Source organism: Microchirus variegatus, assembly GCF_963457635.1.
Source record: "Microchirus variegatus genome assembly, chromosome: 11".
Taxonomy (NCBI): Eukaryota; Metazoa; Chordata; class Actinopteri; order Pleuronectiformes; family Soleidae; genus Microchirus; species Microchirus variegatus.
The window spans coordinates 15725922-15749185 of NC_139812.1; the positions used below are offsets into that span (position 1 = coordinate 15725922).

Sequence of the window (23264 nt, forward strand, 5' to 3'; positions counted from 1 at the left end):
CGTTTGAATGATTCCTTTGTTATGTGGAGCAAAGAAACAAAGAAAACGTTCACATTTAAGAAGCCAAAAATGATCTGAAATCTTGTTTTAATAATGAAAAAAGCTTCCACAGTGTGTTTTGGAAATGAAAGGTTGCTTATTTATGAGGATAATGAGCTCCTGAAAGTCCCGACCCTGTGTTAATTTCCTAGCCCACGGTTATTAATATTATTCACAGTGAACTTTTGTTACAGTAAAATTCCTCTCACTTTGACGCCACTTTTTTTTTCTTTTCTTTTTTTTTTTTTTACCTCCTGCGTAAATGATAACCTTCCACTTAGCAATCGCTCCTTTGACGTGTTAATAAATACCGAGAGCTCAAGAAAAAAAGGTCTCGGGGCCTGTGTTGTTGGCGAGACGGCTCATATTCGCCCAGGTCTTAATTGTAGATGTTTCCCCCCCCCCCCCCCCCCCCGAGACCTGCTGTTCTCCTTCAGACACCAACTGCACAACAGTTTGTGAAGGTGAGAACGCAGTGAATACAGCACTTGAGCCAAACTAAGACTAACCTAGTAATTAGCGCTGAACTCTGCATTTTTGCGGTATGAGGTAATCGTTTGATTAACACTGGGAGATTATAGATGGATAATGTTGTTGGCAGCGCGTCAGATTGGATCAAGTCGACGCTTGTTTGCCCTCGGGACCTTAACGTGTTTGTGTTTTTGGCCCCCGCAAAACGATATTGTGATCACATTTTTTTGCACGAGGGAATAAAAATGTGGAACATGAACAGAAGCATAAAGGAAGTTAACAAAAAAAAAAAAAACTAAGTAACTTACTGTATATTCGACTAAAAGTAAGAAAATCACTGAATCTATTGGTGGATCCTTTTGTAAGTGAAAGTTCACATGTGTCTCCCATCACCAGAAACAATACAAAACCATTTCTTAGATCCTCAAATCTGTGATGTCATGCAAGTGTACTGTTCCATACAGGTTTGGACGAGACGGGGGAAGGTTGGCCTCAAATGTCGCAGTGGGTTAACGCACTCTGTTATTAATACTTTCACCTCTGTTCTGACTGTGGACAGTGTTAAACTGGTCACAGGTTGTGTGCAAAGGAAAACTCGAAAGCTTGCGTGGTTTCAGTTTGGAATCTGACCTGTTGACATGTAGCGTTTTTTTAATGAAATTCAGTTTAAATAGAACATCACGGGTGTGTTTTTTTATGTTCTTTTAAAGGTCCAGTGTGTAGGAAATAGTGACATCTAGTGGTGAGACTGCAGAGTGCAACAGACTGAGGACTCCTCGGTTCACCTTTCCCTCTCTTTTCCAAGGAAACTATGGGGGCTTTGACCTAACAGAAAGGATGTAAACACTCTTCTTACTCCTCCACTCTGCCACCCTTTTCTCTCCTCCATCATGTTTGTTAGTTTATGCATCGGGTTTTTGTGGGTGAAGCCTTTTTTTTCTTCTTCATTTGTGTAATAAGCTTCTGCTTCGAATGCAAAATTCACATCGGAAACATGGCCCCCATCTAAAGTTTCTATAAAAGAAGAGATGAATACACATTAATACAAACAGTTATACTCACTTTCTGTCAATAAACCCTCTTAAATGCAACACAGTGGACCTTTAAATAATTTTTACCAGTATTTGAAATTTACTGATTTACTGAACCACGCTGGATCAGTGTGCGTATAGTCACTTATTTTTGTTTTAATCTTAAAGGTGCCATATGTAAGAATGTGGCCAAAAACGGTTACTACATTCAAATTCAAAATACCGAGGTCTTTTAGGTTTCGTTTTCTGACGTAACTGGCAACCCGTGGTTGCTCGGCAGCTGAGACTCTACTGACTGCGATGATTGGTAGACACCGGTAGGTGGCACCACATGCCAAAACATGATTTCAAAACATAAACATGATTTGCAGTCTGCAAAATGTTTTTTTTTATGCAAATATTTTGGCTGCACTGTTGTTGTTGGTGAGTTCAGTTTGTTATATGAACATTATTCCTGAGTCTCTGTGACATATTAGGAGGATTTTATGGCCAGTTGCTTTAGATTTATTACATAATGCACCTTTAAGGAAAGCACATAACTATATTTATCTAACCCAACTTTTAATATTATAAGATTCTGATAATGCTGTTATGGTACCAAACTTCCAAACAGCTCTTGGTTTGAGCAGAAGTGGCAAATGGCCTGTGCTGGCATTCAAAACATCTGTGCAGCCCAAGACTACTGGTGGCAAGGCCCCAGAGACCTGCCTTCCTGCACCAGCCCTCTTTTGAACTGCAGATCCAAATACACTGTGCTTATTGGAATGGCATGTAGCTGCTATTCAGTCAGGGGGGGGGGGGGATCCTCTGCTTCGCCCCCCTTTGATGTCCACCACTGTGTCCAGAGCAGGCGAGCCATTTTCAAATGATCTCTGGTTCCCATTTAGACGGAGATTTCTTCTATTTGGAAAGTGATTTTTGAAGTGAAGCAGACAAAAGACAGATTTACATGCCTGGAGTAAGTAAGTAAGTAAGTAAGTAAGACAGAAGTTTTGTGAAGAAGCCTCTAATTAATAGTGTGTTAGATGTTTGTTTTTGAGCCTGATAGAACCATGAGACGTAGAGAATGTGATGTCTGAATCTCTCGTGGCTGCTGCTCATCACTGCACAGTCACGGACGTTCTATAGATTATGAAACGGAGCTGCTAACTTTTACTCCCAGTGTGTTCTGGCACACATGGGCATCAGATGGGAACATAGCAGGTTCTCAGTGTAAGGAATTTCAGGTCCTGACTTGACCAGACTTCTAAGGATTACATTGTGTATGACACAGGGAGCTGACCCTCTTGGGTGATTTGTCTGTTATTCATACGCCTGCACAGCCAAAAATCGTTGCTTTGATTGCGACACGCGTTCACTGTGGCATCGGTTTGATGAGCTCAAATGCATTGTCACGTCCAGATTGATTTCGCTCCACAGTTGAACTCATTTTCCACCCTTCCTTCTTTTTTTTTTCTTTTTTTTTTTATATGATGGAGTTAAGATCACTGTGCCAAGTCTCCTTCAGCAAATATTCTCAGAAGGACTGTGGTGGCAAATCCATGTGCAAACGATCCCTGCAAGTCTCACGCTCCCTGAACCGTTCCATTCTATTCATTCAGTTTATTTTTTGCAGATGAGTTGTTTCGTTGGTAGGATGTTCTAATTTCCAAAGCATCATATCTGGCTCTGCTGCTGCTGCTGCTATCCCACTGTTGTGATCTGTACAGAACTATGTGCACACTCTTATAAGAAATAAGGGTTCCAAAAGGGTCCTTCTACAAGGGCTGAGGTTCTACCTGGATCCATATGCTTCTGAAAAACCCTTTCCCAAGAAAGGGTTTTAAAAGGGTTTTTGGTGGAACCCTCCAAAAGGGTTCCAGGTGGAACCTTTATAGAAAGGTTCTACGTGGAGCCAAAAAAGGTTCTCCTATGAGAACAAGCCCAAAAACCTTATGGTTCTACTTAGCACTTTTATTTCCAAGAGTGCAATATGGCCTTAAATATAAGGAAATAGTGGGATGGAGGTCTGGCTACTGAGGTGTGAACATGTGTAGTATATTAAAAACTTAATATAGATAATGTTATTATATATTTGCTGTGAATAGGAGGCTACTGCATTTGTGATATTATGTTAATAAAATAAACTAGATAATTATTTGTATGTCAACTGTGAATACTCTTCTATATTTGTGTGATATGTTCATAATATAATATAAACAATGTATTATTTGAATATCCTTCTGCACTTCTGATTTGGATATAATATAACATAGTGGGGATATAAGAATAATAAGTGTGGGGAACATGAAATATGGTCTTTTTTGTATTTTATCATGAGTTACATGTTCAAAATAAGTAAATAACTAGCATAAAGAATGCATTAAAATCATGTTTGCGCACATTGCACAGCATTATTATACATTATTGTAGTTGAAAATGATTATATATGCATACACACGCAGTATATATTGACTTCAGAGGTGTCAGAAGGTTTCAAAGACTGGCTTTTTTTTTTCTCCCTGTGCCTCATGGTTCAGTGGAGGAGCAGTAGCAGCAGCACTCTCCCCTGCTTGGTGCATAATTTGACACAGCGACCTGTCCTTTGAAGGGGACAATAAAAGGACTCGCGAGGTTCTAATCACATTAGGTAGCATTTGTCTTGCTTTAGTGAAGTGTCACAGCACCTTCCGCAGTCTGGTGTTTTTTGGTCCCATAGTGAAGAAAAAAAAAAGGCAGCGAGAGGAGAGGCAGACCTCCTGTTACGCACCTCCGGTCATCCTCTTCCTCTGCGCTCAGTGCGCACAGGACTCACCGGTGAGACCAGTGCAGACTCCGGGGACCACCAACGTTACAACAAGTCCTCACTTTGGCTTTTTTTAAGTGCCATTTCAAACTTAAACATATATAAAGTTAAAAGTTTCAACAAAGTACTGTTTAAATGCAACTTAAAAGGACTTGTTAAAGATTGTAGAGCAAAATCAAGTTGAAAATGTGACTGCTTTATATCCTAACAATATAGATATGTTTTGTTTGTTTTAATTGGAATAACCAAAAAAAGAATGAAAAGTGATCTAAAGTCTTATTTGCTTGTTTTGTTTCCATATGTCGAAATTATTTGACTGTTTTTAAAGAGCATTAAGTGGATAAAACGATGGACAGTGCCCTACCAATGTTATTGCCTTGTTCATTTATCCCCAGGGTAGAAAAATCAAAGTTTTGTTCAAATCTGGTAAATTACATATATTAACATTTGAATGTGTACTGTCCCTTTTAAAATAAATAAAACGAGTAAGTATAGTGATGTAAACCTCACAACAGGATTATTATGATCTTAAATTGGGAGAAATGTGTTATTTTTGTTTGTTTGTGTGCTTTGGTTAAAGAGACACGTGTTTCCGTGTTTGATATGATATAGATTTCAGTAATAAACAAAAAAAAACAGACAAACTTCCTTAAATTGGTGTTGGAAGTTTTTAGGGAGGAGAGGGGCTAAAGAGTTAAGCAGGGGGAGGGCGCTGGCACAAGGGGCGTAGAGTATAAAACCACCTCAAAAGCGCACAACAGGAACAGCGTGTGCGTCTTTTTGGCCAGTGAGTCGATGCTGTTTGACTCGTTTCCTGCAGCAGGACTTGGTCTGCCCTGCGCTCACTATCAGCAGCAGAATGGATGATTACTGATTTCTTAGATAACCTACTCCACCGTCTCAAAGACTGGGACACCATATTTTGTGTGTGTGTGTGCCTCCAGAGGTGATTTCGTCGAATCGCGCGCCGTTTGGATGGTGGTGCATAATGTGGACAAAACCAAACATGCGTAAAGCTCCTGAAGTGGAAGTGAGGAAAAGCGAAGTGTGAGGGAGAGAGTTTGTGTGTGTGTATGTGTGTGTGTGTGTGTCGTGGACACCGCGGGACAACTGCGCTGCAACTTTCCTGAGCTTCGGAGGTTTGGTGAAGGCGCAGCATGAGCGGAAAGTGTTAATGCCTGGAGAGTTCACTGCGCTTTATCACTTGGCACACGAGCGCACGAACTCGCGCTGCCGTTGGTTTTTCAAATCAAACCACTTAAAACAATCTTTTAAACGGATGCCAATCCACATCCAGGACAATCATCGCAGAGTTCACAAGGCAAATCAACAGGATTCAGATCAACCAATCCAAGTTATTCGGCTGTCCCTCCTCCGACCCCCTTTTCCCTTCATCTTTGCAATTCTGATTCCCGAAGTGGCTCCGAAGTGGTGTTACGGCTCCTCGTCCCCGGCGGATCCGGAGATTGGAGTCTCTGCACCGGGAGGCGGAGTCGGAGCTCCGGCCCCAGCGCAAGCTCGCAAGAGCGGCCGCGTCAAAAGGATGGTGCGGCTGGCGGCGGAACTGCTGCTGCTCCTGGGACTTCTTCTCCTTACCTTGCACATCACGGTGCTGCGCAGCACTCCGCTGCCGCAGGGGAACGTCAGTGTGAGCCTGGATCAGGACACAGCACTTACTGAGGTGAGTGACGGGAAACTCCATGGTTTAGGTTTCTTTAGAGGTGGGGGGGTTTGGTGCCACGGATGGAATCTGAAACATCTCATTTGGGTCACAGATGGCCTTGATATGAGCCCAAATGGAGCCAGGTAATATAAATCACCCATTCATGTGAGACTTTAGGGGTTGTTGACATACGCACGGATGAGGTCTCCCTCCCTGGGGTGTCCCCCCCGGGAATGGCAGGGATCCAGCGGAACGATGGAAGATGAGGTGGGGTCAGAGATCAGCCCCCAGCACCAGACACACCTCCCTATTGTTGGGGGTTAAACTCTATAGCTGCAGGCGCTGCTCTGTCATCATTGGCTCATCACTGTCATCCAAAGTGTTCACTTGATGGAGCTGAGGGTCAGAGCTGAAGCACTATGTCTCTGTGTGTGTGTGTGTGTGTGTGTGTGTGTGTGTGTGTGTGTGTGTGTGTGTGTGTGTACTTAATAGGGGTTAGGCATTGGGTAGGCTGTCTAAATGAGTGGAGGTCAATAAAAGTCTTCAAAGGGACCTAAATCTGTTTTCACAGTCACATTATGAGAGCAAAATCAAGTCCCCATAATATAAATCATGACATTTTAATGTAATATCATGTTTAGGATGAGGTTAGGGTTAGTATCGTAAGGTTGGTCTCCAGGAAATGAATGTAATGTCCTCTGAAGTCATGGAAACCAGACTGTTTGTGTGTGCGTGCCAACAACACACATTCTCCACACAATATGGGATAATAAAAGTAAAATAAAATAACCTTTGCAAGTCATTAATATGAACAAATGACTGAAAACGTTGTCCGTCAGATACTGCTTTTCCTGAAAATAAGCTCCAAAACAATGAGAATGATGTAAACTTGGAGTAGACTAGTTACATACCTTTGTTGTTTGTGTTGCCATGACCATTTGATTTTACAAGGTAAAGAGTGTTAGGTGTAAATAAGCTTCAACTTCATCCTACGCCCTTTTTTTGTTTTACCACTGATAAATTAGAGGCTAAGTTTTATCCTCTGAAAGCGAACCAAAATAGATGAATCTCAATCAGCTTATCGTCTGTGTGGTGCGTGGACCATCTCTGACCTGGGGTCCAGTCGAGAATGCGGCAGAAAAAAATTAACAAGGGAGACATTTGTCAACATGACACCACGTAAAGACAGCTTTAATGGTTTAACTGCCCGTTTTAACATGGACATAAAGCACACAGACTCCAGCGGAGCCCGGAATCATGACCTGAGGGGTTAAGACGGGTCTATAGGATCAACAAGCTTTCTTTACTTTCTTTCTTTTTTTTTTTTTTTCCAAAGTGTTAAGTATATCCTTCAGCTGTTTTTTGATGTATATTTAGCATGCTGCTCAAATACTGTCTTCACGTCCCAGTGATAAATGGGTATTTATATCAGCTGGAATGGTTTGTCCCTTCATAAATACTTTATTGGGGCTCGGGGAAGGAGGGGGGGGGGGGGGTGAATGGAAAGAATTCTACCACAACAGAGGATGGCAAGTGTTATCTCTGTCTTCACTGCCATCTCTGCGTGTATGCAGCAGCAGCATGTCTGTGTCCAGTTGGATATTAGGGACATGAAAAGCTGAGGAAATATTCCAGGAATTCACTGAATTTTTCTTGTCCTCACAGCCAAATACTGTATCGGACCAAGGAGTATGAGAACATGTAGACTATACTACAGTCACAAAATACTGTGCAACTTCAGCGTTGCTTTTGTCGTACATTTACATTTTACATAGAGATTCTAGCTCATATTGAAAAAGCTCATCCATGTCAAGGCAGGCGCTGAATGGGTTTCTTTTCCTGCCCATGAATGCTCAGTCTGATTATGTGCAGACATGCTTCACTAGCCCTCCACTGAAGACAGTGATGTAATCCCTCAGCCAGGCTTGTCACGGCCCAGGGGGTGTATTGTCAACCCGAGGTGTCATATTTTTAACACCATTCATGGAGGGACAAAACGACAGGATGCGGCTCCATGCACCTGTAGTCGATAGTGAAAAGTCTCCCTGCTCTGAGGCTCACTGTCATCACTGACCCAGGAGGAGGCTTCATCCTCTGCAGCAGTGTTTGTTTAGTGTGATGTCACACACCGGAACAAAGCACAGTTTCCTTTTTTTTTTTTTTCTATGCAAGCTTTTCCCCTCTCACTGTGGCTTCTCCATATCATAAAATCAATAAACTTTCTTCATCTACATGTAGGGCACTCTTTGAAACAGGGGGAGCTCATTTCAAACAAAGTTATTTAAACACAAACAACTGGAACAAGGACATGCTGTAATAGTGTTCTTATCTACATTGTGTGCAAATGGAAGTGGGCTATATTACCAGGTAAATAACATTCAACTTTATAGTTCCTCATCATCACGCATCAGCCCAGCACCCTCGACAGCCCACTGCTACATTGACTCCCGGAGAAGCTGAGGTTCCCTGGAAGTGACAATTTTGCTGCATTTATTCGTTCACCGTCCTCCTAAATAAACCGACTCTGTGCCGAGTGACTTGAGAAGTCCTGTCTAACTCAAGCCAGAGAGTGCTTCATTCACTCATCATCTATGATCTTATTAAATAATATTTCACTCAAAAATACATGTCCTATCTGTGATCACATCGCAATAATATCGTTAATCGCAATTATTTTGGTCAGGATAATCGTGACATAAACTTAAAATTGTCAGATCTCTCATTAACAGCCGATTCTGCACAAACTCGTCGTGTACTTGATCGCGTTCTAGCGCACTTCTAGTAATGAAATGTAAATACAGAAGTACATATTTGGACATTTTATGACATTTTAGAGGAAGCAGAGTTTCCCTTGCTGTCTTAGAGCAATCGCCCCTATGTAGGGCCGAGCAATAATTCAAAAACAACATCAATAAAATAGAAAAAAAGTTAAATGTACAGTATATTAATATCATATAATGTATGCAGTGTACAAACACACCTTCATATACAGTACTTAAATCTACAGCGTATAACTTTTAAAAATACAATTTTCACATGAGATCACGCATGAGGTGCTTTGATCTCGTTTCTCATGCCGTCATTCCCTGAGAACGCAGGAAGTGATTTGTTCTGTGACAGAAACAATAACAGTATAATATTGCGCTACTAAAGCAAGGTGGCTGCAAACAGGTTAAAGTAACATGAAAACATAAAGAAGCATCCGGAAAGGTTCAGAAGGGAAGACTACTGCTGCTGCGCACAGGCACGTTTGATAGTATTGCTTGACAGAGCCCGTTTTTCAGCATACAAAGGAATCAACAACAACAAAACAAATCAACAAAAGTCACACAATGCAGCTTTAATTGCTCTGAATGTTTCGTCTCAGAACAGAAGTTTTAATTCCACAATTATTTGGAAAAAACTCTATCTTTATCGCAATAATTATCGACATTGATCTGAAAGTTTTTTTAGCATGATAATACCGCCCAGTCTCTACCTACATGGGTGTGAAAAGCATCTGGCACAATGTGCGCTGCCTTCATTTCCTGCCAGCGTTCCCGGGGGGGAAAGGACCCCTGAGTTGCTTCCAATTGAAAATGGAGTCATGCTCCTTTAAGCAGCCCTCACAAAGTGAAAAATGGGGGAAGCGGGAAAAGAAGAGGAGACACTTGGCGCAGGGAGAGGGGGGGTGGCAAGTGTTTCATTCATGGCTTTTCGGAGCAGGGGGGGGGGGGGTGACATCTTGGGCGGCCCCAGATGAACAGAGGACCGATGTGTCACTTTTGATCTCCAAATTAAAGCATGTTCCTCATTGAGGAAGAGCTCAGATGAGTGATAGGGACTGCAGAGCAGCCTACCATCAAAGAGGAGCACCGCTGATTTCTCTTTCACATTTAAATGAGTTACTCCTGTGCGCTGTTAGTCGCGCTGAAGGAAACGCAGACTCCACAGAGGAGAGGGCCGTTTGGAAAAGACACGTCGGTGTCGACATTATTGGGAACTGGAATGTTTTTTTTTTGACGCAACTTAAACATCTGCCATTCCTTTCTGATGAGTAGTACATGTTCCCTGTAAATTCTTTCCATTATTCTCAACTCAATGCCCTCAGATGCTCCATTTCTAGCGCTTTATCCTCCACATGAGGGTGGTCATGCTGGAGATACAGACTTTGTGAAATCGTAGCAGTTTAAATTTCTCCGTTTCTGTCCCGGCTGAGGGTTTCCCTGCTACTATTCAAGGCTGATATTTTTGTACGTTTTCCTGATACCGATACTGTATTTACTACACTGGGATATTCCGCGTCTGTCCTTTTGACACGGAAGCAAGTGAGACAATTACTTCACATTCCTGTGGTGTCTCGTCTCTAATCTTTGGCTTTGGGGCAGCGGAAAAATATATTCTGCATAAAAACCTTAACGGCATTTAAAAATGATCCTTCTAATTTCTTTGTGGATGACGCTGGTGTGTGCGTATTTGAGATATACTGTACTATATAATTGCAGTGTTGGTTTCGGCAAATAAAGGGCCACTATCAGTCGTCTGGCATGAATCTTTGAATGTTTACAAGTGCAGCTGTGGGATTAAACTGAATGTTTTGATGTTCAAAGTCAGGATTAGATTGTGTGCAAACAGCATGCAGCACCAAGAATCAATCTGGGAATACAAAGATCTTTCACAACAACTGTTTTGCAAAGATCTATTTTAGTTTTAAAAAGACAAACTCATGGAGAAAGTAGGAATATCCTTGCTCGATAACGGCACCTTTTCTTTGTTTGTTTTAATCAGTAGCATGTGAAGCTCTGGATTAAATTCCAGCTCCTGTAAATGAAAAAAAAACATCCCTTTCTTTTGATATTCAAACAAAAGAAGGTGTGTGTGTGTGTGTGTTCAGTGGCTGTGCAGTTGCCCACTTCCTGGTGGTAGAGCAAATACAAATAAATCCTGAAAATGTAATTCGAAATCAGCGGAATCTGTTCACTTTATTTACAAATGAGCATAACATCGATACGTGTGTTTACACGCTCTCTGACCCTGTTATGTTGGAGCTCAGTCACAGCCACTGAGTGACTTCTGAAGGCAGCAAACATGAAAGGCGGGGTTATCATATGGTCATCTCAAAGCCCAAGTACTTGCGATAGAACCAAAGAGGTTCCTGGCTGTGTTTTTTTTTTGGTTTTTTTTTACACATAAAAGCTTTATAGCTGATACACAGTCTGTGCCACCAAAAACTCTATTTCTGAATCCATATTTGTTTGATTGCGGGAGGGAAAAAAAAATGGCATTTGTGGCTTTAATTGGAATCTGTTTATGCAGAATATTGTTTTCCTCAAATTTTATGATTTCAAACATAAATTCTCATGAAAATCGTATCCACAGTAACCTCCTCCTGGTTTTTATTTTGGTGGCAACAGACAAAACGGAGAACTATCTACTCTTCTTCCTCAAAATTATGGGCTTATAATCATTGTAATTATGGCGGTCGCTCACATTAAGAAATGTGACGTCTTTGAATTCTTCAAACTGCATCATGTTATCACATTAACTGCATCTGGTCTCTAGGGTAGTAAAGAGTATAATCCCAAAATGCACAGGGAAGTATTTCTGTGCAGCCAGCCGCTGTCCCCTCTGTGACTGAATTCAAGTTACATTGTACATTTATAATCCTTCCTCCCGTGCTGTGCTTCTCCATTTACAAGCGCCTATATTGTCCCAGAGTGCACCTTGGCTGGACACAAACAGCTCCACTGGGGGCTTTTATGTCCCACCACAATGTGGCTGAGCTGACACTTTGCCTGTGACTGGCCACCGCAACTGTACAGCGCTGCTGCCATATTCTCAGGCCTCGGCCACGGCCACAAAAACACTAGGGAGGAAGAAAGGGGACACGGAGAAAGAAAACAAGAAACATGATTGATGGCTTTCTTTGATCTTATTTTCTGCCACCCCAGAATGGACGATTGCCAACTAACTTGTGTCTATATGTCCAACTGAGGAGTAATTGTTCCTTCTGTGCATACCTGACAGTGGACATTATGGCCTTAACGGTCCTTTTGGGACAAATTTACAACCCCCAGACAGAGCACCGAATGTTTTTCTGTCGACAAGAGCGCAGATGTAATTATTTTGCAATGTTTGCTTTGAATAACCTCAGTGCAAGAAAACCCATCATTCTTGCAAAAGCTCCGGGACCTGAACATGCTATATACGGCCTTCATCATATTGCTATGGTGAAGCAGCAGCAGCAGTTCTTTCAATTCAGTTAAAAATGGAAAAAGAAATATATAAATATATAGTCTAAGTGTGCCACACTGTCTAGATGCTTGATATTTTTGTTAAAGCAAACAGACGCACTGTTTTAGTGGCTCCGTCTTTCTGGGCTCCATGTAGTCGAGGCCATTTCCTGGAGAACTTGCAATAGAGCAATGTTGAATTGACATCTTACACTGTAAAACTAAAACATCGTCTCTCTTTCTGTCCCCAGCAGAACAACATAAATGTAAAAAGCAGCTCCTCCTCTGCCCAGCTGGCTCCTGAAGACCGGAGGTCTGGTCCAGAACACCGCTTGGCCTTACCCTGGGCAAAAGGCGGCAATGTACACCGAGACAGCGCGGGGACCTTCATCCTGGATCTGCACAATTTCCCCGACCTCTCCAAAGCCGATATCAACGGACAGAATCCTAACATACAGGTGATCACGTGTGTCTCTGCACCTGCCAGTCTTCTTTTATGGTTTCACCCGCTTGTAAGACATGATTACTCAAGCACATACGACAGGAAGAGCAAACAGGATGAGGGAGAATAGTTTGGTGCACATCACTACCCCCCATTTTTCCCACCCCCTTCCTCCTTCCTTCCACCCCCTTTTCCCTTTTCACACCTCCTGGCTCACAGCAAGGCTTAAGATACATACTGTGGTCTCACGTCCATCATCGTGACAGCACGCTAACCACCAGCGCCTCACCACTAACTTATGAGCAGGCACAGTCAGACAAATGGCAGCTTATGTAAATGTGTGGCAAGAACTTTGCCCGTAAGGCCCTCAGAGGTGCAGATGGCCTGAGTAACCGCTGCCATGTCTGAATCATTCTCCTATCTAATCCAGCGAGGGGGTCTTTTCCATCTCTGAGAGCATCACTGCTTAATCCCAGCACGAACAAAGTGTATTAACATCTCAAGATGTGTGAAGAGAGCGGAGCAACCAATTGAGCAAGGGCGTGAGGCTGTGGAAGGAGGGAAGGGGGGTGTTGTCTTTGATCTCCGGGATTCATCTGGCTTTCATGGTCTGGAGGAGGCCAAGTAGCTCTTTGAACTTTGTGTTTAGGTGGAGAGGGCCCAAGAGGTGGGAGGGTGGCTGTGGGGCAGGGTGGTGGGTCCCCCCTCATATGGGATGCACATGTGTTAGGATGGAAGGGGGAGGAGGTTAATGTTGGGTGTATCAAAAAATAGTGTCATTTCAGAGCAACTGATTGACCAATTCTGTCCCAATGATGCATCTTCACTGGGTACTCTATATCAGACATGAATTCATATCATATTGTTCTCTAATGTAGGTGACAATTGAAGTGGTTGATGGACTGGAGGGCCATGAACCAGAGAAAGGTCTCCGCAAAGAAAGCAAACCCAGCTGGGCTTCTCCCAACTGGAGAAACTGGTGGCGCCGCACTTCAACGTCATCTTCGACGAATCAGGACAGCGAGGACAGCAACTTCCTGCGGCCGTCGGCAGACTGGGACCGGAGAGGAGGCACGGAAACAGGAAGCAAAGCTCAAGCCGAATATGGTGAGAGGGACGCGAGGGGGTGTGTTGTGCGTTTGCAGGGAAATTAGTGTACGGCGCACATGGCAGAATATTTAGCAGAATCCATATGCTCTTATTTGAGGCACTGGTCGTTTCCACAGATGGCCACAGTCTGATGTGGAATCTGTAATTTGCAGATTTGCTGATTTAAGCCGTCACCATAATAAGTGCACTCATCCCAGGCAAGCCTCTGGGAGACCCTGATTGAAGCCTTTAACACTCTTTTATGAGATGGGTTCTTCTGTGGTATGGAGCTCGCTACGTGACACGGTTTAAACTCATTGCGACATCAAAGATCGGCAGCAGGAGTGGGGGCAGAAGAACTGCTAGGCTGCCGCACTATTCTCACAACACTCTCTGAACGTGAGCCCACAGATAAATCTGCCGCAGAAGAATTTACGCTCACTGTCAGACTGTATGTGTCCAGCCCGTGTTGTAGCATGCCCAAACCAACAAGGGCAAACAGGAATGCCTGCGCTGTGGAAAAAGTCATTTTATCCACTTGTACTAACACTTCAGTGGTTAGGAAGGCCACTTTCTAATCTTTTTAGTGAAACCGTAGACCATGTTTAATGTTCCTGGCTATCATTTCGGTCAGCTCTCATTCATCCTTTATTTCATAATAATGGATTAGAACCTATTTTATCATCATAACTGTCCTTTACAGAGCATATAATAATATAGCGATGTAGTTGTGAGATGAGGGCAGGTTATTGACAAGATTCTGACTTTCAATCCGATGTGCCCTCTGCTTTCTGCCTGCAATGGTGATAGGTGATATTCAAGTGAGGTTATTCTCAACGTGTATCTATGACAGTGATCTGCAGTTAGAGTCACAATATCGTTTCCCAATTTTAAACCAATGATTCACAGACAGAACAAAATTATGCCGTGTGGTTGCATGAGGTACTGATACGTAGTTAGAGATACAGACGCTCACTCTTCCCGAGAACATGGCTGCCGGCAATGACACAAGGAAAAACGGAACAGTCACTTAAAGGGCCCAACTAATAAAATCTAAGTGTGCGCTGCTCAAAGTCCATATAGAAAAGTTTTTACCGCATTTGGTCACTAAATCTGAACAAAGGATTTCATCACAGATGCAACAGATCGCAGATTTTCTCTTTGGATTTAGGTGCAGGGCGAGAGCGGGTTACAAAGTGGCACAAAGCTTCATGCTAAACGGCAAAATACATTCTAAAGATAGCATCGTTTGACTATTCCGTCAAATATCTCAAATCTGTTTTTCCTCGTGTTCCCGCTGGCAGCCATCTTTACAGTGATACCATGCCTCTGTGTGTCTCAGGCTGGTTCCCAGTGTTGGGGGCATGTAAAAACTTGAACTGTCCCTTTAAGGCCTGTGCGTTATAGCATGTAGCAGAACTTTAAGCTCCTCCACTTCCCCTTTCATGTGCCCCCCCACACACACCCTACACACACTTATTATTAGTGAGGCATGCTAATAGGCCTTAGTAAGTTCAGCATGTGGGCTGCATCAGAGCTGATCTGACTCTTTTTCCCACTGATACAGACTTGGACATGGATGGAGAGGGGGACTGGAGTAGCTGGTCAGTGTGCAGTGTGACCTGTGGGAATGGCAACCAGAAAAGGACCAGATCATGCGGTTACGCCTGTACAGCCACCGAGTCCAGGACTTGCGATATGCCAAATTGTCCAGGTAAGGTCTTTACTACAAATACCGTGTTAGTGGATATTGCATTTGTCATCATTTGATCCACCTTTAATTGTTAATTCACTCCAAAGGTATTGAAGATGCCTTCAGGACAGCAGCTACTGAGGTCAGCCTGTTAGCTGGAACAGATGAGTTCAATGCAACAGAACTCTTTGGCGTTGGTAAGAATTTGCCTCCACTCATCCCATTGCAGACTATCCCTCATTCAGATGTTCCTGCAAAAGTAGTCCATCCATCTGGCAGCAGATTTCGCACACACTTAGGATTCCTCGAGCTCAGCCTGTGGTCTATTACTGTGCAGCGGGGCAGGAAGTGCACAGTGTGCCACTATCTTTATCTATCTATCTATCCTTCATCAACCCAATGAAAATAAAGCGTCACGTTGGGCAAAATATTTTCTCACAGCCATGGTTTCATATTTTATCGGTCATGGGGGGGGTCAAGAAAGAAATGTAATAGTGTTTTTGTATCTTCCAGACACGGACAGTTGTGAGCGATGGATGAACTGCAAGAGCGACTTCCTGAAGAAGTATATGACCAAAGTGGCAAATGACCTCCCCAGCTGCCCTTGCTCTTACCCAACTGAGGTGGCATATAGCACAGCGGACGTACACGACGCTCTGACACGCAGAGACTTCCGTTGGAAAGACGCCAGTGGGCCAAAAGAGAAACTTGAGATCTACAAGCCCACGGCCCGTTACTGCATCCGCTCCATGCTGACGCTGGAATCCACGACGCTGGCCGCGCAGCACTGCTGCTACGACGACAACATGAAGCTCATAACTCGCGGCAAAGGGGCCGGCACGCCCAACCTAATCAGCACAGAGTTCTCCGCTGACTTGCACTATAAAGTGGACATCCTGCCGTGGATCATCTGCAAAGGAGACTGGAGCCGCTACAACCAGGCCAGGCCGCCAAACAATGGGCTGAAGTGTCCCGACAACCCTCAGGACGAGGACTACTACAAACAGTTTGAAGAAGCGAGGGAATTCTAGCTCAGCTCAGCTCAGCGTAGCACGGAAGGAAAACGGCACACAGCGTCCACGTTCAGCTCAACCTCAAAAATGGTGCTGAAACCTTTCTTTTACATTGTGTCTTAGGTCAAATAAGAAAACTTTTAGGCTTCTCTGAGGTGCGTGACTTTAATGCTCTTTGGAAGCAAGAGGAACAAAAAAAAACCCCAGCAGAGTCGAAACTCTCACTTCACCACAAGGAACTTTTCTTGACTTATCCTTCCAAAACTGGAAGCATTTTGCTTTGTTTCAATATTTGTTTTCTTAGATATGCCTCTGAAATTTTCCCCAGTAATTGTGTTGCCACTTCTCATATCTTATCTATATTTGGTCTCATACCTAAAAGGGAGAATTCACATTGTATTTTTTTTTTAAAAAGGGAAACATATCAGTCTAGGACCGTCTTGTTTAGATCGCTTTTGTTCCTAACCATAGATCACTGTGATGTTTGATGAATCCGAGAGGTGTGTGATAATGCAAGAGTGAGATTCCTCGGGAGGGTGAGGGTTGAGCGGGTAACAGAGGACACAGTACATTACTTAACCCCCCCCCCCTCCCTATTTATCAACTGCAACATTCAGATCCTCATGTAAGCTTGTGAGTCTGTTTATTTAGCATGCACATTCTCAACAACCATGTCCTTTATGCCTCTGGAGCTGATCGTTGTAAAAAAAAAAAAGAAAAAAGCCTGCATTATTTTTGTAAAGTATTTATTAAGCTGTAGCTGTGTCTGAGTTGGGTGTCTATGTCTGTGTTTGTGTTTTTTTAATTCACATACTGTATGGCTCAATGCTAACTTGAGATCCCTCACCCGTTCAAAAGGTGTACCATCAACGTGCATATTCCCGTCTCAAGTTAGGATTCAACCATCGTAGACCGTAAAGAATGTGTGAATTCAACTGTACGGAAAGATTTTCAAAATATACGTCTATAAATAAATAAATAAATACATAAAAAATGCCACATGGACATTTTTGTATGAATGATCCTCACAGTAAAAAATATGTCAGCAAAGTTTCATCAGCTGTGATGAGATTTCCCTCCTGCTGTCACCTGGGAGGGGAAAAAAAAAAAAATCTCATCAATTAAACTCCTCCAACAGGCTTAAGCCAACGCACAAGACTTCCATTAGTTCCATCCAGTGGGGCTCTCAGGCCAAGCCTTTTGATGGGATTGTGATATTTTTTTTTTTCAGAGGGCGAGAGGCGTAAGATACCCTTGAATGTGACTCAAATGATTTGTCTTTGGCATGTATCCTCACATTCCTGAGTAATTCCTCAGCACACACACACACACACACACACACACACACACACAGCTTCAATGCTGCCTGTCCATAGCAGGGACCGGCTGACCGTTCCCTCTCCACTGACTGCTGCAGTCATTGTCACACAGAGAAAGCCATTCATGGTGCCCTCATTCCTGCCTGTCATGTGTGCGGCACCAGCTGCCCAAATGCAGGGCTCGTCTCGTCAATGAAGCAGGCCTCGGCACGTTCCGCACCCCGGAGGCGCTACGTGCAATTGCTGTAGTAGTCATACAGAATTTCCTCTATGCGCGTCCTTTGCCCCATTTATCCCCAAAAAACAGCCTTTTTATCAACAAAGCCACCCTCGAATGCTCGCTGTAAAGTCACTCAAGGCACTTCAAATGTTCAAAGTACACCATCAGACCCCGCGTTAACCTCGTGTGTTTTTTAAAGTTCGTCTGTCCATCTCTTCATCAAAAACATGGTTCGAGGATAAGATTACAGTAAAATGGCGTGGATCGTTATCTAAGCAGACCGTCTGCTGCACAGGCTAGAGATCAAAGCAAGGTGTTCCGTCTTTATTTTGAAACATTAAGGCCCGAGCTCAAATTGATGACATACGTCCACCCCCCCTCCCTCCCTCCCTCCAAGCCCGTGCAGTATCTCTTCTCCAGACAGGCTCCACGTGTCTGGAGGGCAGGCAATTACTCATATACCCACCTCACTTTTCATCTCTCATTTCTTCTCCCCTCCCCTACGACATGCACAGCTCGCAACACGATCCTCAAGTAAAGGTGCAGGTAGGAAAACAGACATGACATTATCAGGCTGTGCGTTATTTGGGTGAAAACGTACGAGGGCAGACGTGCTGCGGACCAGCGAGTAACACAGAGTGCAGACTCAAAACTCTTTGCGTTGACTGTGGGACGCCTATGCGGCCTCGCTTTTGTGTTACTATTTCCAGGACTCCAACTCTGGTATGTTTCAAAGGATGCAAAGCACCATATTAGTGGTATATTGTCAAGGATCCGAAAGGGCTCATTAAGCATCACCAAGATATGATTGTTAGTATTTTGCCTCTATTTTTGTTATGAGAAGGAAATTATGTCCAACATACTTACACTGTTTTAGACTAAGTTTGACAGGGTTGGCTCTGGGATATGTCAGTACATCAACGCTCAAGCGCTTACTGTGGGAATATGAAAACAAGGGGCATTAAAAAAAAAGAGGAAGAAAGCAATGGGGAATTTGGAGTGGCTATCATAGGACATAAAGAGAAAGCTCAGAAGCTTATCTGTCTTCTTTTACATCAAATCAAAGTCCAGGTGGTTTCTTGTCCATGCAGGATTTATGCAAGTAAACATCTGGGGCGCATGGTGACAATGAGGCATCTCTTTGTTTTTTTGGTGTGCACAGTGCAGATGTGGCAGAGCCACTTTTAGCCTCGTGCCCTTGCTCTCTTCCACTCACTCCCTCCTCTGCTACTTTATGGGTGGTGGAGCACAATGCAGGAAGTGTCTGGGCCGCAATACCACAGGGCCCTAACTGCACGGCAAAGCTAATTAAAAGGTTTTTCTTTGGTCTTCTAATCTGGAATAGCTGACCTGGACCAGGAGGCTGCTTATCAAGTTGCCGTGCTGTCCCTCCTTCTCAACTGTCAGCGCCCGCCCCCCCCCTCCCGTCCCGTCCCGTCCCCACCCCACCAACCCCCTGAATGTCCTACGAGCAAAACAGGGGCAGGGCCGCTGGTACTCTACCACAGGCTTGTAGCTTTGGCACAGAAAGTCAAGGGAGGAGAAGGTGGTGGGGGTAAACATGTGCCTGGGTGTGCAGCTGAACAAACAGGTCAAGTAGCTGTGAAGCATCTTAGAGGGCAGGCTGCTTTACTCAACGGTCGCCGCAAGAACATTGCTGAGATGCTGCAGGGACAAAGCACATTATACTAAACGCTCAAATTCACTTGAACATGTACAGTAGTATCACCATGCAATTGACATAATCTTGTTAGATGATGGTCATCCTTGGTTAAGCGGCAACTTCCTCTGGCTAATCGTCATCTATGCCACTCTCGCTTGAACGTCTCGTGCTCGTGATTTCAGATACACAAAGCTGTGAGATACGAGGACAACAGAGGAAAAGAAAAAAATCAGCTCATACAAGAGTCATTGCATTCAGTCATGCTTTTTACCGCGCTTCACTTATGACTGCTGCACCACCACGTTTTATGTGCTCGGCCTGCATCATGCGCTATTACAATCGAGTGGAAATCAGTTTCCGTCGAACCCAAATTAACTTTAAGATGCGGATGCTATTTAAAAATCTAACATCATTACGCAGAAAGTTTTTAAATGAGAAATAATGTAAAAGCAGGCAGAGTGAAATTCTGCACCATGTTTTGAGAGTCCAGAGGGAATCGACCACAAACGATACACACACAGAGAAATTCTTAAATGCTTGTTACTTACTTCAATACTCTTGTGGTATTATTGACCAAATCTAAGACTGGGTTATTGCTTGTTTAAGGAACGAAAGTATGTTGGTCAGATCTCGTGTTTAAACAGATCAAATAATATTTGTATTGAAAAATTGCATCGTTCGGGAACAAGTATCAAAGTCCAGCTATCGATATCAACACTGGGTCAAAACATTTGACATACGCTGTATGGTTTGTTTATAGACACTAACACAGAGAGGCTGTAACTGTACTGAGGGGTTTGGTGGCTTGGGGAGGGATCGGGGAGGATGGGGTGGGGGTTGTCAGCATGAGCACGGAAGCTGCATGGCAGTGATTCACTGTGACAGCAGCGCTTGGCATGTGAGGACAGCAGGCCAGACAGGCAAGGCTGCTTCCTTTGATCTTTATTTGCTCCACCGTCTGTTTTGCATTTAAGAGCCTTGCTGAGCGCGAGGCACTGGATACACCTTGAATGGCTCAAGACCCAGTCCACTTTTTTTTTTTTAAGACCCAGGATTCTTTTTCAAAGCTAAGAGGATCCAGGACAGAGAGGGGTGATGTTTGAAGGGGAAGGTTTTGTGCCGAATACGGCCGAGGGTCTCCCAGCAACACAGATTAGCTTTGAGGGGGTAAAAAAAAGAAAAAAGAAAAAAAAGAGTGCTCTGTAATAACACATAATCAAGCTAATGGAGGATGGAGGAGTGTGGGTGAGGGGCAAGGTAACAGACGTCTCCTTTTAAGATGGGCCATCAAGATCAACCCGGGGTCTGAGGCTGTGGATCTAAAACAAACATGCACAGCGACACCAGCAACACCAAACCCTCTCGTGCCTCCTCTGACCTGACAGATACGTGTTACACATTAGTGATGTCAAACGACTGTGACATCTTACACCTGAGAGTCAAAACAGCTGAATATATCAATACCATCCCACGACCAGGCACGATGCACTGACGGGGTGAGGGGGGCACTCCTCTATTCAAACATGAACATCTCTATTGCACATTCCTCTCCGACTCTGCAGTGGTCATGATCCAAGGCCAGCAGCTGGACAAACTCCTGCTGTAGAGAGACACATTAGATAGAAATAACTGCCTTGTTTATTCTGAAACGATGAGGCGATACGCGTGAGGAAGTAAACCAACGCATCACGCAATAATAAAATAAGTTTCAACACTGGAGACTTAAAAAACGATGTGCGTGTGTGACAGAAATGCACAGCACGTATCCACTAATAGTCACCAACATTAAAAAAAAAAAAAAAAAACAAACCTCACTATTTTCGAACTGAGCGTTCACAAGTCCTTAGGCAAAATTCTTTCTCCACTCTAGACTATACATTTTTGGTGGTCCAGTGCTCAGATTATGATATTCATGCTGTCTGTCAGGGTTTACACTTACTGCTCTCCAAATAGCAATTTGCAACAGCAATGTATTTTTTACAGAAAAGATACAGCCGAGGAATATTTCTCTTGTTGTGGAGTTTAAAATACCAAAGACAGACGGGGAGGGGGGGGAATGTAGCAACATAAGATTTTATTTACTTCTTGGTCACAGCTGTGCACATGTCACCTTTTCAATAGCTTATACCGTTTTATTTTGGCTGCATTTTCAAGTAAAGAATATTTCTTGAAGACTGGAATCTTTTAGAAGTGAGTGCACGAGTGAAAAAGCACAATCATAGAATCTGATCATCCAAACAGAAATATCCACTTAGGCCAGTTCTTAATTCAAATGAAATTCTAAAAAGCACCATTTTATGGGCTTGATGCATACATTAGTTCTTAGCTTTTTTATTGGCAAGAAAATACATGTCTCTATCAGTGTGAGGATACAAATATAAATTGTCATAATAAACTGATGGCTAACAGTCATGTCTGGCGGTTGGTAGGGTCAAATGCTACCTGAGCACTATATGTCTATAGTAGAGTGAGTACACACGCTCTATATACTGAATACACACATATATACATAGATATATGTATAATAGTTACCTACTTCTTCATGTTGGAGAATATGAGTTGTATATTGTACATGCAATCCTAACCCATTTTACAAAAGTCTAAGCAAAGCATTCAGTGGCCGAAATGGTTATAAAATGTATCATTCACTACAGGTAAGGTGTATATTATGCTACATGATGCAGTGTGCTGGAGGATAAATAAATGGAAGCTGGTCTGTACACTAACATTATTAAAAAAAAATGCTGCAATCGTCGTTGCTCAATCTCTCGCTATAAAAAGCTTCATTCATAAGAACTACTTTTGCGTAGCAGGCATTCCACAAGGTGCTATCCGACATCTATTCAATCCACGAAAAGTTACTTCAAGAACAAAATAAGGCCTAGCAGTTAAAACTCTTAAAAGTTTGAAAATAGTCACATCTGTTTAGCGATACAAAATAAATTCAACATCCACCCTGTTTTTCCTAAACCATAGCTTATATATATACACAAAAGGAAACCCATTGATTTACGTTGGAAAAAGAGTAACAAAGAAATAAAGGGTGCATCAAGTCTAATCCCTGTGGCACTGGAGAGACAGGGAGCGAGTTGGCATAGAGTAAAATCCTGGAGGCAGATGGTGGCAAAGGGAGGTCCTGTAAGTGCACTATGTAGAAGCTAACAGCCCACTCTCCTTTTCTGGACACCAGTTAAAACTAAAGCCCAACCGATAAATCAGTTTGCTGTTTTTTTTCAGCTGATACTAGCTTATAATATCTGCATATATGTTCTCTAGAGTTTTTTTTTACGGAATATAATGCTTAGTGAAAATTTCATGATGCATCATCACTGTCCAGCAAGACGCGTTAACGCTCCTCCTTTATGGTATATTTATATAAAGAAAATAACATTTATATACTATAGGCAGGTGAGCAGAAAAGATTTAAACACAGAGCTAAATTTTCATTCCATGACCTTTACAGAATGTGAATATCATCTGACCTGTTGATTAATTTCTTACCCTAAAAATATTTATTGACACCAAAAATCTTGAAACAGCTAAAGCTCATTATTTCTGGAATTAAAAAAAAAATATATATATATATATTGAGGATGGGAGGGTGGTGTATGTGTGTGTCGATGT

The 23264-nt window shown here is 43.0% G+C and overlaps 1 protein-coding gene across 1 annotated transcript; it reads left to right on the plus strand.

The window, feature by feature from the left end:
• Positions 1-5854: 5854 nt before the first annotated feature.
• On the plus strand, positions 5855-16456 carry ism1 (isthmin 1; the record flags this gene model as incomplete). Its single annotated transcript, XM_083897794.1, has 6 exons — positions 5855-6007; positions 12453-12659; positions 13522-13750; positions 15300-15446; positions 15533-15622; positions 15939-16456. The coding sequence occupies exons 1-6, from the start codon at positions 5870-5872 to the stop codon at positions 16454-16456; spliced, it is 1329 nt and encodes a 442-aa protein (XP_083753920.1). The 5' UTR covers positions 5855-5869.
• Positions 16457-23264: the final 6808 nt, after the last annotated feature.